Below are 14,753 nucleotides of genomic sequence, written 5' to 3' on the forward strand. Positions count from 1 at the left end.
GTTGCAAGAACAAATATCCCAAGAGACAGGAAGCAAAAGCCACCAGTCCCTAAGACCTGGAAGAGGCTGGAAACAGACACAATTCCACCACCTTTTATTGGCTGAGCAATCACAGAGCCCACCAGAGTCAAAGACAGGATACATGAATCACTCATCTCAAGGAGAGGAATATTAGACTCCACAGTCATCTTTAATCTGCCCCACCAGTGAGTTGTTAACTAATTTTTGTTATCATAATTCCACATCTACCCACTCCCATCCATTATCCAAATGAGCCGCAGTCCTTGTAGCATATATGACATACTAGCACGCTGATATCCACTCAGAGCCTCAGACACGGATCTCCCTGGCCCAGGTATGTGGTCCTCATCCCTGGTTTCTAGAAATCACCCTCTGAGCTGTGGGTCCCAATGACTTTGTCCCTTCACAGTCTTCTGGATCAAGTTACATCTAAATTGTTTTCCTTAGCTATGGACCTGCATAGATGAAAAGGTGGAATAGCACTCATTGGCTTGGCTGAATGTTTTTTTTTAAACTATGTTTATGCTTTTCTAGCTATTCGGAATTTTATCCCTAAGACCACCTTGAGCAACTTGCTCCTAAGAACAAGAACAGGCATTTTCTCCCAGGAGGCCCTAGATATCAATGGGTTGTTAGTGATATAACAACAATGGGAGAGGGCGAGTATGAAGCTTGAGATCATACCTATCTTGGTGTGTCTGGTAGAGTGCCACTGATGTCACAAACCCCTCTATTCCAGCGGCTGGAGTGACTAATTTTCAAGGCAAATAGAGAATTTGTCTTAGAAGAGTGCTTTTGGACTCACTGTTTTGAGCACTCTGCTTGATGGAGACAGATGCCAGATGGCTGAATGTGACTTTTTTAGATGGATCTGTAGATACCACCCAAGTAAATATCATCTAAAAGTCTGTTGTGAATTTCATTAGCCTTGTGAGTCTGTTTTGTCCATAACTGGATGTCAGTTACCTAGACATCTCCAAGTTCTCCAGGCTATTGGAATCATCTTTTTTGCAATGTTTAAGTAGGAATTGACTTAATCACCTATCCAACATATGGTGGAAAACCAATTTCTCTTACCCTATTTCCTAAGACCTCAGGGTACCTCTTTGTCATGAGGGATTTCTTTTTTTTTTTTTCATTTATTTTTATTAGTTGGAGGCTAATTACTTTACAATATTGTGGTGGTTTTTGTCATACATTGACATGAATCAGCCATGGATTTACATGTATTCCCCATCCCAATCCCCCCTCCCACCTCCCTCCCCACCCGATCCCTCTGGGTCTTCCCAGTGCACCAGGCCCAAGCACTTGTCTCATGCATCCAACCTGGGCTGGTGATCTGTTTCACCATAGATAATATACATGTTTCAAGGCTGTTCTCTCGAAACATCCCATCCTCGCCTTCTCCCACAGAGTCCAAAAGTCTGTTCTGTACATCTGTGTCTCTTTCTGTTTTGCAGATAGGGTTATCATTACCATCTTTCTAAATTCCATATATATGTGTTAGTATACTGTAATGGTCTTTATCTTTCTGGCTTACTTCACTCCGTATAATGGGCTCCAGTTTCATCCATCTCATTAGAACTGATTCAAATGAATTTTTTTAATGGTTGAGTAATATTCCATGGTGTATATGTACCACAGCTTCCTAATCCGTTCATCTGCTGATGGGCATCTAGGTTGCTTCCATGTCCTGGCTATTATAAACAGTGCTGTGATGAACATTGGGGTGCACGTGTCTCTTTCAAATTTGGTTTCCTCAGTGTGTATGCCCAGGAGTGGTATTGCTGGGTCATATGGCAGTTCTATTTCCAGTTTTTTAAGGAATCTCCACACTGTTCTCCATAGTGGCAGTACTAGTTTTCATTCCCACCAACAGTGTAAGAGGGTTCCCTTTTCTCCACACCCTCTCCAGCATTTATTACTTGTAGACTTTTGGAAAGCAGACATCCCATCAGGGATTTCTTATGCCCTCTGATCTCTCTCTTGGCTTACATATTTCAGCTGGTTCTTGTGTTGGTCCCAAACTGACCCAGAACTTTTATTTCCTCCAAAAACAAAACAAAACAAAACAAAACAAAAAGCGGTACTGAACAGTACCAGCCCTGCAGTTCTCACTTGGCTTTAGAAACACCTGTAAGACTTTTAAATATCCGGATGCTGAGTCAACTTCCTAGATCAATCAAATAGGAATTTCTTTTTTATTTATTTATTTTTGGCCGCCCTAGGTCTTCGTCGCTATGCACAGGCTTTCTCTGGTTGTAGCAGTCAGAAGCTCTTCTCTAGCAGTAGTGCTGTGGCTTCTCATTGTGGTGTCTTCTGTGGTTGCAGAGTACGGGATCAGGACGCAGGCGGGCTCACTATCTGTGGCACACAGACTTAGTTGTCCAACAGCATGTGGGTTGTTCCTGAGCCAGGGATGGAACCCATGTCCCCCTGCATTAGCTAGCAAAGCCTTAACTACTGGACCACCATGGAAGTCCCTCAAATAGGAATTTCTGAGGGTAAGATCCAGGCCTCCATATTTTTATTAACTCCTCTGAGTATTTCTGTGTTAGCAGTAGTGAGAAACTCAGCTAGCACAGTGCTTCTCAAACACCAGTGTGTATGGGAATGATCTGGATATCTTGTTAGAATGCAGACTCTGTTTCTGGGGTTGAGATGGGACCCCATGTTCTCTATTTCTGTCTAATAAGCTCTCAAGTGTTACTGATACTACAGATCCCCAGACCACACCCAGAGTAGCAAGGGGTCATCGCACACATGGGAGATGACAGCATATAGCAAACAACCTGTACCTTCCTGCTAAGACACACATCAGTGATACCTTCATCAGAAACTTCTCACACACCATCTCCTCCAGCCCCAACTCCCAGTCTTCTCTTTCTCCTTTCATACTCCTTGGCCTCCCTCAATTTCCAGGGCCCTTGCCTTGCCCTTCTCAGGTGCTTATGGAAGTATCAGACTTTTTTCTTTATTGGGTGGATCAATCCAGTCCTCTTTGTCTCCCAGCACAACCCAACCCCATTTTAACAGTTTTTTTTCCACTTCTAAATGCACTGTCATGCTGCTGCTAAGTCGCTTCAGTCGTGTCCAACTCTGTGCAACCCCGTAGACGGCAGCCCATCAGGCTCCTCTGTCCCTGGGATTCTCCAGGCAAGAACAGTGGAGTGGGTTGCCATTTTCTTCTCCTATGCACTGTCATAGGGACTGACTAATCCCAAGGGAGTATGCTGCCTGATTAACATGACCTCTACCTTCTAAACCAGTGGTCCCCAAACTTCTCAACTCAAACACTGAATTCCTTGGTGTCTAGGGGATTTCTGTAAGAATCTCTAAGACAAGTATATATATTTGTGTGTGTGTGTGCGTGTGTGTGTGTGTGTGTGTGTATTTGGTTGGCTCAAAATTTCATTCAGGTTTTCCATAAGCTGTTACTGAAAACCCAAAAATACTTTTGGGGAAATCCAATATATGCCTGACAGTGGCTTCCCTGGTGGCTCAGACAGGAAAGCGTCTGCCGGCACTGCAGGAGACTTGAGTTCAATCCCTGCATCAGGAAGATCCCCTGGAGAAGGAAATGGCAACCCACTCCAGTATTCTTGCCTGGAGAATTCCATAGACAGTCCATAGGGTTGCAAAGAGTTGGACATGACTAAGTGACTAACACACACACACAGACACAGACACACACACACACAGACACAGACACACACACACACACACACACACACACACACTCAGTCTGGGAACCAGCAGCATCTCTTATGAACTTGCCAGACCTGCTGTATCAGAATCTGCATTTTAGCAAGACTCCTTCCAGGTGATTCCTGGGAATTCTTCCACATGGGAAATAAAACACAGAAAGTAGCCAAAAATAGTCATTTGAAAGGCAAACCACTGTATTACTTCAGTGGACTAACTCTAAACGGAATTTCTTTATGAATTGAAATGATTTTGTACTTTGACATTAAAGCAACATCCCCAAGTAGAGACGAGGCAAGGTCCTGCAGGTAGGCATTAGGGCACTAGGTGAGGTTTTCTAGACTAGGGAGATTTCATAACCAGTGTCCCCTGATCTCTGCAGGTCAAGAGCTCCCTTCACCTCTCCCATCACGTTAGTTCTCCCCCTTGGTGATGTCTTCTTCAGAGGGCAGCTCAGACATGAAAACTGACCGTGAGTTCCATGAAGATGAGTCTGAATCCCTGCCAGACCTGGAAGGTAAGCAGCCTCTACAAATTCATCATGAGCATCAAAAAGTGATTCCCAAACAGGAAATGTGTTCAATGTTGTCTATAGAAATGGTTCTTCCTCTGTCCAATTTGCCAAAGAACTGAGCTCCAGGAATTTCCCTAGCACATTAAATTGTTGTTTTTTAGTCTCTAAGTCACGTCCAACTCTTTGCAACCTTATTGACTATAGCCTGTCAGGCTCCTCTGTCCATGGGATTCTCCAGGCAAGAATACCGGAGTGGGTTACCATTTCCTTCTCCAGGGGATTTTCCCCACCCAGGAACTGAACCTGGGTCTCCTGCATTGCAGGTGGATTCTCTACTACTGAGCCACCTGGGAAGCCCAAGCACATTAGGTAGACAGGGACAGTTATGAAAAGTTTTGGAAAGGGATCTATTAGGATTCAGGACCCCAGTCCTATCCTGAGTAAACACAATTTTCATACATACACTATGATTTAAAAAAACAGAACAAAACTTCAAAGCACCACTTTTCCAAGCAACTGGTTTGCAGATACTAAACTCCCTAGACCACAAAAGGCAAAACCACAGGACTTCCTTGGTGGTCCAGTAGCTAAGACTCTGTACTCCCAAAGAGAGAGGCCTAGGTTGGATCCCTGCTCAGGGAACTGGATCCCACATGCTGCAACTATAAGACCCAGCACAGTCAAATAAATAAATAAAATTAAATTAAAAAATCTCAAAGGAATAACCAGGAGTGAGATCCATCTTGTTGAAAGTCTTACTTAGCCCTCCAACCCAAAAATCAGAAAAGGGACCCCTTTTTTTGGACTGGAGTAGGTCTAGCTAGATCATCATTGGCAAAACTCTTGTGATTCCTCACCAAATATTTTGGGGGGAACAATGGCTCTGAGAAGTCCCACTTTAAGGAATCAAGCTTCAGTTCAGTTCAGTTCAGTTCAGTCACGGAATCAAGCTTAACAGTACTTAATTCAGAATCTCCTCAAATTATTGGACACAGAACCGTCTTAAGAGCATTAATATGTTTCTGTGTGAGAGTTTTACAGATTGCCCTTTAGCAACTGCCAAAGTTAAGAATTAAGTCACCTCTAAGCCAAAGAACTTATACCTCAGGTTAATGGCATTGCATTTGCTAACTTTTTGTCTTTGTCTCTTGTCATTAGCACAAGGCGCCCTGGCATCAGACCCCAGCCTTTCTTCTGTGGCTTCCACCCACTCTGGTGACCTTCCAAGGGGTTGTGGGATGAGAGGGGAGGGTGGTGGGTAGTTAAATCTCCCTTAAGAAGCAGGGAACTTTCTCCTGGGGCATCTAAAACTGGGGGTGGGTGGTTGGAATTGGGACCCAGCCTTTGCAATTTCTGCTTTGAAAGAATTAGCCTTTGGGGGAAGAATAAACCCAGGAAGTTGATATAGGACCTGGAGCTGGTGAAGGAAAAGAAATTCACATTTCTTGATAAATATATACCAAACTCCATGCTGAACTCTTTCCTCAAGAGAATGCTTGTTTCCCATGTCAACTTTACTGTGTGGGTGCTCAGTCATGTCTGACTATTTGCCACCCCATGGACTGCGGCCTGCCAGGCTCCTCTGTCCATGGAATCTTCCAATCAAAAATACTAGAGTGGATTGTCATTTCCTACTCCAGGGAATCTTTCTGACCCAGGAATAGAACTCACATCTCCTGAGTCTCCTGCATTGGCAGGCAGATTCTTTACCAACTGTGCCACCTGGGAAGCCCAACTTTACTGGGAAAGTGCTATATTTCCACCTTTTTGACAAAGACAGTGTAGGGAATATGCTATGCACAAGCCTGTACTATAATTAACAGGGATTCTTGGAAAAATAAGAATGACTTTCTCATCACCCCCAGGTGAAGGGCTGGGAGCAGTAAAAAGTACATAGTGAAAAGACATCTTGAAAACAAGATGTTTTAAGTACTGATGTGATTGATGGAAAACCATTAGTGACTGTTCCCGTAACCAGAGCCTTGAGACAGTTGCTAAGGAAGGGCGTCGCTAGCCAAAAGGCTAAACAAAGTCATGAAAGGCCTGAAGGTTTGACACTGAGGACTGTGCATTGTATTTCTTTATCCCGGATCTGAGATTGTAAAGAACAGATATCTCTAGAGCAGGAATAAGGAAGTAGAAATTAACAATAAAAGGCATGCAAGGATTAGGATCTGGGCTTTTGCCTGTGAATGGCATCAGCCCTCTGAGCCCCACTTTATTTCTGAGTCTTCTTCTTCTTTATTCTTCTGCAACACTGCTCCCTTGGATCGGTTCGTTTTTGGGCTGGTCCCGACAGAGACCATCAGAAGTGTGAGTAACTCATCTAAGACATGTAGTGACAAGTAGCAGAGACAGGATGATTAGCAGGTCTGCCTACCTCTAAGTCCATGGTTCCTTCCATCACACACAATGGGAAGACCTCAATTTGAGTCCCAGAATGTTTGCATGGGTCCCACACTTCCTTGTCTATAAAGTGCTATGAAAACCCAATGACAGAAAGAAAAGATGAACATTCACTGCTAGCCCAGCCAGTGATTGCCACTCCCAGTTTTGTTGGTGGCAATGATGGTTTGTTTGGCTTTAAAAGTTAGACTCCTGTCCTGCACTGGCCCCAATTCCTCTGGCCCTGATGTCCCTCAGAGACTAGGGAAAGTGATACATTGGAAGCTCCTCCCACCAGAAACCCACTGATTGCCATTCTCTGCAGAGATGCCCTTGTTTCAAGATCTCCCAACCTGCCCCTGGAACCCAGGCCCTGGTGTAAGACCTCTGGCCATTGACTTTGGGTGTAGAAGTTGCTGTTCCAAGACTGCAGCGTGGCCAGGCAAGGAAGGTCCTGTGAATGCTCCCTTAGTACTTATGCAAATGAGCACAGGATGACTTTCATTCAACTTTCAGCAGTTGCAGGCCAGTGGGGGAGCAAGTGGGGGCAACAGACTTCTAACAACAATTTTGATACACAAAGAACAGAAGAAACTGCAGTAGAAGGCAGCACAGGTTGCTTCAGGAACACAGAAAACCAGTTTATGTTGAGGGGGTTGAATTGTGTTATACATCTCAGAAGAGGTGATGCCTGCACTGAATCTCAAAGGAGAAGTTGGAATTACACTGGGAATAAAGGTAGAAAGTAATCCCAGGCAGAAGGAACAGCGTAAACAAAGGCATAGAGGAGCATAGGAAGAGAAGGAGCTTGAGGCATGAAGCCACAGAGGAGGAATGGCAGGAATGCAGGCTGAAAAAGCCAAGTGATGAAAACTTTGTCCACCTCCCTGAATGACCATGCCCTTATGATGCAGAAGAAGGTTTCCTCAGTTGGGCTGTCCTATCTTAGTGGTACCAAACTCAGGATGATTTCCTTTCAATGCGTGCCAACCATGTAGTGCAGCCCTGATGCAAGTTTTGTAAAAGGTCAGTAGTATACTTCTTCTCTTAGACCCCATAAGTACCAGGAAGTGTTGAACCATTGATTTTTTTTTTTTTTTTGGAGTGGTATTTAAAGAGGTTTTTTTTTTTTTAAATTTATTTATTTATTTATTTTTTCAGTGGGTTTTGTCATACATTGACATGAATCAGCAATAGATTTACACGTATTCCCCATCCCGATCCCCCCTCCCACCTCCCTCTCTACCCGATTCCTCTGGGTCTTCCCAGTGCACCAGGCCCGAGCACTTGTCTCATGCATCCCACCTGGGCTGGTGACCTGTTTCACCATAGATAATATACATGCTTGAACCATTGATTTTTAACAATATTCCAGTACTTTTTATTCCATTTTTTGTGTCAATCTATTTTTCCCCAAAAAAAGACAATTTGAACTTGGGGATACAAGTAGATGCATCTTCAGTTAGTTTCGACCTTCATTGTTTTATTCCCCAACAAAAGTCACATATGGCTGGGGTCAAAAGAGCCTTTGGGGGACTTCCCTGGTGGTCCAGTAGTTAAGACTCTGCCTTGCAATGCAGGGGACACAAGTTCAATCCCTGGTCAGGGAACTAAGATCTCACATGCTGGGGAGCAATTAAGTCCATGCATCACAATCAAAGAGTCAGAGCGCTGCAATGAAAGATCCCGCATGACCCAACAAAGATCTCCTGTGCCATAACTAAGACCCAAGGCAGCCAAATATTTTTTTAATTAAAAAAAATTAATAATAATAATAAAATTTTTTTAAGAAGAAGAGCCCTCTGAAGCACCCTGATAACTTCCTCCAGACCCAGAAAGGCCACCTCAGTGAACTCTGACCCAAGACTGATTACTGAAAGCCCCACCCTGAGCCTGTGAAAAATATAGAATGAGTCAGAAATTAACGCCACACAAGCATGCAATACCCGCAGTATGAGGTCTTGCCATCCTGCTGTCCTTCCCCAAACACTGATGGCTGGGGCAGATCCAAGTAGAAAATGTCTCTCTCACTAAGGGATTAACAGAGAGCTTCAGGAGGAGGAGGTGGCATGTGAGTTAAGATGACAGGACAGGGAGGAGGTGGGCCATAGGCAGCAGGAGGAGGGCGCATACCACGGCTCCCGGCTGAAAGCATTATGTTTATAGTGAGTAGGAATCCAGACTATGTTATGTCTGTGTATAATTATATAGTACAATTTCTAATCTACAAGGGTCATCTATCAATTATCATATTTTATATCTGTTGTTCTAGATAGACTGTATCATCAATTCTATGTATGGGCTGCAACACCTGACCATCTTTCTTTATAATTTTATTCAATTACTTTTGCTGCTCTGGGTCTTCACTGTTGCACACAGGCTTTCTCTAGTTGTTGGGAGCAGGGGCAAATCTCTAGTTGCGGTGCACTGGTTTCTCACTGCAGTGGCTTCTCTTGTTGCAGAATACGGGCCCTAGAGCACTCGGGCTTCAGCAGTTGTGACTCAGGGATTCTAGAGTACAGGCTCAGTAGTTGTGGCTCATGGGTTTAGTTGCTCCATGGCATGTGAGATCTTCCTGGACCAGGGATTGAACCCACATCTCCTGCACTGCAAGGCAGACTCTTAAGCACTGGACCACCAGGGAAGCCCCAGCACCTGACCATCTGATGGATGGTCACTGGCCCTATCACAAGTGACACAGGGACAAGCTCCCAGTCTAGGATTGCCCCTCTCTTCTAAGCAGGGCTGCGTTGACTGAATGCTCCAATTGTCCCCCCTGCCCCCAACAGGCTCAGGCAAATCCCTGGCCAATGTTGCAGCTGGCCCCGCCCACTCAGGCTCCACAAGGGCAGACACAGTCCCTCTGAACTTTGCTCCAAACCCTTGGACCTCCAGTTCCTCTCAATCCAAAGCTTCTGTTCTTGGGGCCTTCCTGCTCCACCTCATTATTTTCAGCCTTTCACCCTCCTCACCATTGGCCCCACTAGTGCCCAACATGGCAGATATCTGTGCCACCCCAGCCTTACTGATAGCATGGGCCCACCAGGGAGATGATGCAGAAAAAAGGGTTATCAATACTATTACTAGTAATGATGGGGATGTATCTTTAGTACTGTCGTGGATATATTACTTTTGTATGATGTATTACTTTCCTTTCATTTGGATGTATCAATACAACTATTATAGCAATGATGACTTTTCAATGAATGTTACCCATACCACCACTAATAATAATAATAATGAACTTTCCTTGAACCCCTCCTATTCCCCACACCAACCCTATGTAAAGTAGCCTTTAGAAGCCTCATGTTACTGGTGGGCCGAATGAGATTTAGGAACTTGTTCAGCTTGTAAACATGGAGAAGGAAGTGGCAACCCACTCCAGAATTCTTGCCTGGCAAATCCCATGGACAGAGGAGATTGGTAGGCTGTAGTCCATGGGGTCGTAAAGACTCGGACACAACTGAGCACACACGCACTCATCAGCTTGTAAATGATTGAACAAGGATTGGACCCCGACTCAGTCTGACTTCAGGGTGTAGGGGTTAATCAGTGAAGTTCATCGATGAATGGATGGATGAGTTAGGATAAAAAACTAATGAGAGGTATACATCTCGCCTAAGTCCACTGAGGAAGGTGGGGACCTGAGGCCTTGTTAATGGTTTCTAATCTCTGGTACTGTTTTTCAGGTCCAAGAGTCAAATCTGTAACCTTTAAGAAGTGTAATATTCGAGACAGGAACCAGCAAGTTCTGGTTTTGGAAGGCGGGGTCCTCAAGGCAGTCCCAGACAAAGACGTCACAGCCCGAGGTGACTCTCAGCCTTGCTTTACTCAGCAGAAGTCGTTCTCATTCTCTCACTGCCCACTTTGCCTGTAGGGAGGACCTCCCCACTGGGGCAGCTCAGCCACCCCCACCCCTGGGACTGGCAAAGGGCTGCCTCCTGGAAGGAGCACAGGGCAAAAAATAAAATAAAAAGAAACAGCACAGGGCAACTGATGGCGGTTGGCAGCAAGGATGGGAATGGGCCCAGAGACCCCCTGACTTCAAAGAAGTCTCCCTGGGAGGGCTGGGAGGAAGAGGAGCCAGAGGGACAGGGAGTGGGAAATTCCAGGAAGAGGGACATTCTTGGGTCCTGGGACAACCCAGGCCTGAGAATTTGATGACACTGCACAGGGAAACATGGCAGTTAAACCCAAAATGTCAACAGGAAAAAAAAAAAAAAGATCATTTTTCTCCTCTTGGGCTGATACAGTTTCTGGCTTTTCCCAAAGACTTTATTATTATTACATTTATTTATTTTTAATTGATTGATGATTGCTTGACAATATTGGTTTGATTTCTGTCATATATCAGCATGAATCAACCATAGATGTACATATATCTCCTCCGTCTTAAACCTCCCCCCCACCTTCCCCACCCATTCCCAGCCCTCTAAGTTGTTAGAGTCCCAGTTTGAGTTCCCTGAGTCATACAGAAAATTCCCACGGGCTATCTGTTTTACATGTGTTAGTGTATATGCTTCCATGCTACTCTCTCCATTCTTCTCATCCTCTCCTTCCTCTTCCCCACCCTTGTCCATAATTTCAGAGACTTTTTATATATCAGTTTCACACAGAAGAGTTGTGAAACCTACGAACGAGGGAAAGAATCATATTTTTTTGGCTGTCTCGAAAGGCGAGTTCTGTCTCTACTGTGAAAAAGCCAAAGGGCCAAAGCCCCCTTCTTTGCAACTAAAGGTAGGAGACCTAGGAACAAAATGACCCCTGTCCTGCCACCCAGAAAAGTGCAAAGCCTAAATGATAAGACTGAAAGCCTGAAATTTGAAAACAACTGCCTTGATCTCTCCTTTCTTTCTTCCCAAGGTAGCCTGGCCACCTAACAAACTCTGCTCTGTGTTTCAGAAAAAGCACATCAAAGAACTGAGTTCACTGAAGGCTAAGGATTGTCTGCCGTTCACTTTCATCAAGGAACAGGTGGGTTCCTATTTCACTCTGGAGTCAGCTGCAAACCCAGGATATTTTATCTACACCTCCAACAAACCTGGACAACCTATAGGAATGACCAAAGAACTAGGGCAAGAAAGAAACATTCATTTTCAATTTCAAGAGACTAAAATGGAACTCGACACAGTGCAAGACTGAATATACCAACTGACAGTGGCCAGTTTGACAACAGTCACAACCCTCAACTTCTAATAGCAATTGGCCCAGAAAGCCAAGCCAAGCCCACTGTGCTCAGTCCTGTCTGGTTCTTCGAGACCTCATGAACTATATAGCATGCCGGCTCCTCTGTCCATGGGATTCGTCAGACAAGAATACTGGAAAGGGTTGCTATTTCCTCCTGCAGGGGATCTTTCCCACCCAGAGATCAAGCCCATGTCGTCTACATCTCCTACGTTACGGTGGATTCTTTACCCCCTGAGTCATCGGGGAATAGTCAAGGAAAAGTCAATGACTGCCAGCTTCTCTATTTTGGCACCCACTTCCAACTCAGGACCAATTAGGAAAAGGCAGCTATGTTGTCCAAACCAATCACGAAGATGCCCCTCCCCCAGCTTCGCCATGGCAACAAGTCCAATCAAAGCATACCTGGAGCCCTCCCTTTCTGCCTGCCCTGAGTCTCTGCCAAAAGCTATTGACAATGTCTGACTTCCTTTGATATAGCCAGCTCTGAATAAATAGGTGCCATTTCCTCTTGAATAGTCAAAGGAGGCAAGAATACTGAATATTGAAGAGAGTCTTCAATAAGCGGTGCTGGGAAAACGGGACAGCTACACATAAAAACAATGAAAGTAGAACACTCCCTAACACCATACACCAAAATAAACTCAAAATGGAATTAAAATCTAAATATAAGGTCAGACACAATAAAACTCTTTGAGGAAAACATAGGCAGAACGATCTTGGACATAAATCACAGCAAGATCTTTTATGACCCACCTCCTGGAGTAATGAAATTAAAAACAACAGCCAAAGAGAGGAGGAGCAAATAAGAAAAGATATCTCCTTGTAATATCTCGACTTCATCATGGGCTTGGCTTTCACTGTCATTTGTCCCTTTCATGTGTATGGAGTTTGGGCTATAAAAATAGGGTGTTACAAAGGCTTAAATTACAAAGGCTTAAATAAATTTCTAGGGATTGATGATTTCAGTGTCTGTGGGGTTGTGGCTTTCCTAAACACATGCAACCTTGCCCAGCTCCTTCTGTTTCTCAAGAGGTAGCCAGGCCATAATGATTATCTCCTCCAAGAGGGCAGCCCGGACTACGCAAGCTCTAAAATCATTGATGTGTGTAGAGAGTGAATGAAATCTAGGGAAACTGATCCAGCTGCCAACAGAAGAGGTTTAGTGGGGTTCAATGCCAAGGTGTATAGTAAGGCATTGTTTGTGAGTCCTCAGTGCAGGAGAGCAAAGCGGTGGGTGTGAACCAGTGGGAGGAACCAATGACGACGAATCCAGAGCAGGTAGCAGACAGAAGCTAGCTTCCCTTAGCTAAGCAGGGTTTTTTTCCATCTTTGTTTACCATCTGGTGGGCGCTGGTCTGAGTTTAACTTTCCCACGAAGGAGTCTGCTGACCAAGGCTAGCACACAGCAATATTTTGAAATGTGCCTGCCCTTCTGGCTCTTATGCAGCCTTGGGTAATACATGGGTTGTGGTCACCACTTTAGAAACTGGATCAGAGACCAGATTCTTCTTTGGGGCTATGTAACAAGCAGAAAGTAGTTCTCTTCCCAAATTTCTGAGAAAAGCACTGGTTGTCTCACTCCATGGATGTGCCCATGGCCTGTATTCATTCATTTTTCTTCCAGCCACACTTGATTCACCTGCCAAGTGAGAAAGTGAGTTTTGCACAGGTCAGGAGATAGGATGGAAGAGGAATGAGTGACAGAGGCCCCCTCTGCCTCCTAAGCACTGTCCTGTTTGCACCCTGTATCATGCAGATGGGGAACGTTCCATAAAACATCCCTGCCAGCTGTGGAGATGCAGCTGGCTCTATGCCATTCACATCTCTCCCTTTTCCCCATTTTTGCCTTTTTCAATAGCAGTAAAGGAAACTCTTCCCCGGAGAAGGAAATGGCAACCCACTCCAGTAGTCTCGCCTGGGAAAATTCCATGGACAGAGGAACCTGGTGGGCTATAGTCCGTGGAGTCGCAGAGTCAGACACAGCTGAGCAGCTGAGCACATCAGGACCCCTCAAAGATGGCAGGAAGCTCTCCCACCTCCAGCCTGGCTAACACCCACTCTTCCTTCTGATCTCACTCAGGGGTCTCTTGCCCAGGGAAATCCTTCTGCTTTCCTGACTGGGTTACACACCCTCATCCTACACTGGGCACTACTTCTCCACTTACAATTGTGTTGGCCTTATTTGATGGTCTGTCTCCCCATCAGATCACAAGCACCTTGAGGGCAGGGTCTGCCTGTGAGTCTGCTTAACATTCCATCCTCAGCACCTCACTCAGAGCCCAGCACAAACATTGTTGTAATGAATGAATCAGCTGGCAGAGGGCTCACCATCCCAGCCCACAGAGTCCAAGCTCTGGGTGAAGAAACCCCTCTCAGAGCTATGTTCTGCTGGGTGCCTCCTGGCTGGGGACAGGGGACCGTCACCAGATGGATCAGGCAATGATCAGAGAATCCATTCTCTGGTTCAGGCTCATGTCACCTGGAGCAGGACCTTCCTAGCAGTACAGGTTTAAGCCCTGTACTGTTGGTGGCTGGTACCCAATCAGTCAGAAATAGCTTTCAGCTAGAAAGCAATTGTCATTTTCTAATGAAATGTATGGGGAGGAGGCAGTGTTTTTCAAAGTGTAGACCAGAAAGAAATGCCTGAATCAAAAAACCCTGGGGCTTTTTTTAAAAAAGACAGTCGGATAATGGGACTTAACTGGTGGTCTAGTGGTTAAGAATCCACCTTCCAAGGCAGGGGAAGTGGGTTCGATCCCTGGTTGAGGAACTAAGATCCCACATGTCATAGGGCAACTAAGCCTTCGAGCTGCAACTACTGAGCCTGAGTTGCAGAACTGGAGAGTTTTCACTCCACAACAAAAGACCCCATGCTGCAAGGAAGATCCTGCATGCCGCAACTAAGACCCAACACAGCCAAATGAAAGAAAGTGCAGTTTGA

At 45.1% G+C, this 14,753-nt stretch overlaps 1 protein-coding gene across 1 annotated transcript; it reads left to right on the top strand.

Annotated features, from left to right (window-relative positions):
* The first annotated feature begins 329 nt into the window (after positions 1 to 329).
* On the top strand, positions 330 to 12,774 carry LOC122703441 (interleukin-37-like). Its single transcript, XM_043917727.1, has 6 exons — positions 330 to 355; positions 4,109 to 4,243; positions 5,399 to 5,455; positions 10,315 to 10,434; positions 11,214 to 11,362; positions 11,528 to 12,774. Exons 2-6 carry the CDS (start codon positions 4,159 to 4,161, stop codon positions 11,765 to 11,767), a joined length of 651 nt encoding a protein of 216 aa, XP_043773662.1. The 5' UTR covers positions 330 to 355; positions 4,109 to 4,158; the 3' UTR covers positions 11,768 to 12,774.
* The last annotated feature ends 1,979 nt before the right edge of the window (positions 12,775 to 14,753 follow it).

The sequence above is a fragment of the Cervus elaphus genome, chromosome 11, assembly GCF_910594005.1.
Source record: "Cervus elaphus chromosome 11, mCerEla1.1, whole genome shotgun sequence".
Lineage (NCBI taxonomy): Eukaryota > Metazoa > Chordata > Mammalia > Artiodactyla > Cervidae > Cervus > Cervus elaphus.

Bases quoted from the DNA above. Each gene is read 5' to 3' on its own strand.
- LOC122703441 (XM_043917727.1), top strand. From the start codon at position 4,159: ATGTCTTCTTCAGAGGGCAGCTCAGACATGAAAACTGACCGTGAGTTC. The intron at 5,456-10,314 runs GTGACCTTCCAA...ACTGTTTTTCAG, and splicing joins TGTGGCTTCCACCCACTCTG to GTCCAAGAGTCAAATCTGTA. The intron at 11,363-11,527 runs GTAGGAGACCTA...TCTGTGTTTCAG, and splicing joins CCCCTTCTTTGCAACTAAAG to AAAAAGCACATCAAAGAACT.